Source organism: Penaeus monodon, chromosome 18 (genome assembly GCF_015228065.2).
Source record: "Penaeus monodon isolate SGIC_2016 chromosome 18, NSTDA_Pmon_1, whole genome shotgun sequence".
In the NCBI taxonomy this organism is placed as follows: domain Eukaryota; kingdom Metazoa; phylum Arthropoda; class Malacostraca; order Decapoda; family Penaeidae; genus Penaeus; species Penaeus monodon.
The window spans coordinates 30,559,655-30,562,989 of NC_051403.1; the positions used below are offsets into that span (position 1 = coordinate 30,559,655).

General features: G+C 39.2%; 1 protein-coding gene across 1 annotated transcript; it reads right to left on the reverse strand.

The window, feature by feature from the left end:
* Positions 1-2,524: 2,524 nt before the first annotated feature.
* On the reverse strand, positions 2,525-3,310 carry LOC119584710. The gene is made up of 2 exons (XM_037933378.1): positions 3,248-3,310; positions 2,525-3,025 (listed from the first exon to the last, which is right to left on the reverse strand). Exons 1-2 carry the CDS (start codon positions 3,308-3,310, stop codon positions 2,525-2,527), a joined length of 564 nt encoding a protein of 187 aa, XP_037789306.1.
* Between the last annotated feature and the right edge of the window lie 25 nt (positions 3,311-3,335).

Consider the following 3,335-nt stretch of genomic DNA (forward strand, 5'->3'; position numbering starts at 1 on the left):
GAAAAAAAAGACAATTTTTAGATAATAATAATAAAAATAAAAATAAATATCCGATAACAATAAAATAAAAATAATGATAAAGATAATGTAATAATAAATTTAATGATAATGTCAAAATAAAAGTAGTAATAATAAAAATAACGGAAAATATTTAAATAATAAAGATAATAAAACTTAAAACATATAGAAATAAGACAATAATAATCATAATAAAAATAATAATAATAATAATAATAATAACAATTAATAATAAAAAAAAATAATAAAATAAAATAATAATAAAAATGATATAATAATGATTTTACACTAAAAGTAATACCTACTAATAATGAAATAATGATAATAACAAACTAAAAACTACAAAAAAACAGCAATAACAACAAAAAAATAATGGTGATGATTGGCTACTACTATATATAAAAACAACAGCGAAGTATATACTATACTTTTGATTTTAATGTTTTAATAATAACAACAATAATGTGATGATGTGACTTGTTCAGATTATTTATATACATTACATTTGTGATTGATAATTATGTTTTTAAAAAAGTAGGGGAACGATAATTATAATGATGATGCAAAATTTAAAGTTACAAAAAAGATAGTTTTGGATAAAAAAATACTTGTTCAAATCAAAACACTTTATCTTATTACTTACAAAGTTTATTCTATTTACATGGATGGTAACAGCAGAAAGACAAGTGAATAAGTAGGAGAGTTATATTGTTGTGTTTATTATTTGCAACGTTCCCTGGCTAATTAAAAGGGTGAAAAGAGGTCACTGCCACCACTCGACTGGTGCGTTTGGGAACGAGTGTATGGTGTGAAGGGGGATGCAAGGTCAGAAGAATTGTGGAAGGGAGGACGTAGGTGTGTTGGCAAAGAGCGAAGTAAGTAGGCGTGGTTAGAAACCCGAGGAGAGGCGTGTACAGATGCTCCATCTATATTTCAGGGTTTTTTATTGTTTGCCTTTTAAACTTTGGAAACTAAAGTATGTAAAGGTGTTATTCAGCCCTCCTTCTTACAAACAGTCGGTGACTTATCAGAGAGTATTATAAAATTTTCCCATTTATTTTGTACAACCAAAGATAAGAACATAAAACGAAACACGAGCACAGTAAAACACAAACACTAAAACATAAGACATAAAAAACGTAAAAAAACACAAACCAAAATTAAAAATGAACACCCTTCCCCTCACGTAAAACAAAACTTGATCACTTATCTATACATTGCCGAGACCGCCGCTACCCTGCGCACCACAGCCAGAGTCCAGCGCTGCCCCTGGGCTGGCACTGGAACTGGCACCTTGAAGGCCCGTGGACTTTTCAGTCACCTCGGCCCGCGTTTTGGTTCTCACAAGATTTGCAACTAAAAATTCTTACGGTCACTAAAACATTCTTCTTATTATAATTAGAATATTTCAAAAGTGTTCATAAAATGAATAAAAGTTCTGTGAAATAAAACAGTAAAAATAAAAAAGAACCATCGTGCACAAGCGTATATAATTAAAATAAATTCTAAATGTTGGTAAAAATTTAAAAAAAAAATTAAAGATGTAAAATGTTCATAATGAAATTATGACAGAATGATAACAAATAAGATTAATGAAGCTTAAAAGTTTTTTTCGTTTTCATTTTATCTTTGGGGGTCTATTTCTAATTTCGGGAAAAATTCGTCTAAAACACGACGTAAAAATGTTTATTAAAAACACATAAATAAGGTAATACAAAAAAAATACAAGCCGGAAACAAACCCCGCAGGGGACCTTTCCCGTTTCGTTCCCGTTTTCTGTTGTCGCAGAAAAAAAAAAAAAAAAAAAAAAAGCTTCCTTACCGCGACGGGCATCCTTACCCCCGCGGGATAAAATCAGAGGATTTGGGCGACCTCTGAGGCGCACAAGGCTGGAACCTTCTCCGTGGAGCGAGGGTGGACGCCGTCCTTCATCTCGTAAGGGGGAGGACAGAAGGCATATGTAGGGGACCGTGGGGGAAGTATACAGGCAGTTCACTACAACACCTGAAAGCGCGCCAACGCCGAGCTGGTGTGCTTCGGCGTCGCGTGAGGCCGCGACTGGTGCTCGCCATCAGCTCCTGAAAGGATATTTCGGGACATATATGGACGGGAGACGTCATCGTCTACCTCGCTCAGACAACCAGGACTTTACAACTGAAAAGAGATGCACATGATTAGTGGTTTTATAAGGGAACATGAAAGTGATTAAGCGTATATATGTGAGAAATTCTGGGGTTCACAATCACTAACCGACTCCCCTTTGATAATGACCGACTCCTCTTTGGTAAAATACATGCAACTCACAACCCTGCGCCTGGTTTGCCTGGTTCCCCATTTTATTCATCCTCTTCCGATCCTTCACCATCGACCTGGCCTGGGTCATCGACGTTCTCTTCTACTTCTTCGTCTGCCTGGCCAGCATCCTCTTCCATTTCTTCTTGTGGCGGCTCCGGAAACTCCAAATCCGCCCTCGGCCTGTATGGTCGTAGACGATTCACATGGCAAATCACTTCGCCCGCAGGATGTACGGATTCTGTACCACATAGTTCACGGGACGGATGACCTTCAGCACGCTCGCGGGACCGTTCCACCGAGGCCTCAAAGCTGCGCTCGGACCTCGCGTTCTCAGACGATCTTCTCTCACCAGGACGTGGTCATCCACGTCAAATCCTGCATGCCGTCTCACACGCCTGTCATGATCTCGCGCCTGCCTATCTCTGGAGTCTCTTGACACCTGGTCTGCAGTCTCTCGGGCGTCATTCAGCCTCTCTCGCAGCGTCCTCGCGGCATCCTCGCCCGCATCTTCATAATTCGTAAGGTTTCCTGGGAAGTAACAGTCTCTGCCTGTAAGTAGATAAAGGGGCTTTTGGTTGATGCTACGATGCAGCGCTGTGTTCAGCGCCAGTCTTACGTATGGCAGATCGTTCCAGCAGTTAGGGTGCTGATCCATAAGTGTTGCTAACGAATCTCTTATGACACGATTGCTGCGCTCAACCATACCATTAGCCTGTGGGTGGTAAGCGGTTGCATACATCGTTTGAACCTGCAATATCCTGCACACATTTCTAAATAATGCATTTATAAACTCTGCCCCGTTATCAGTTATCAGAGTAACATATTCCTTCACGAAACCATCTGCATTCTCCGCATTCTTAGAATAAAGAGGAACCAACTGCAAATAGCGAGTGAAATGATCGATAATTACTAGAACATATCGATGGCCACTCACAGAACCCAGCATGTCTACCAGATCAGCAGAGAGCCGATCGAATGGCTGTGTGACCTCTGGCATCGAGGCCAAAGGAGCACGACTCCGA

Excerpts from the sequence above, each read along its gene's own strand:
- LOC119584710 (XM_037933378.1), bottom strand. The coding sequence starts at position 3,310 with ATGCCAGAGGTCACACAGCCATTCGATCGGCTCTCTGCTGATCTGGTA. Across the intron at positions 3,026-3,247 it reads TGGTAGACATGCTGGGTTCT|GCTAATGGTATGGTTGAGCG; the intron begins GTGAGTGGCCAT and ends TACCACCCACAG.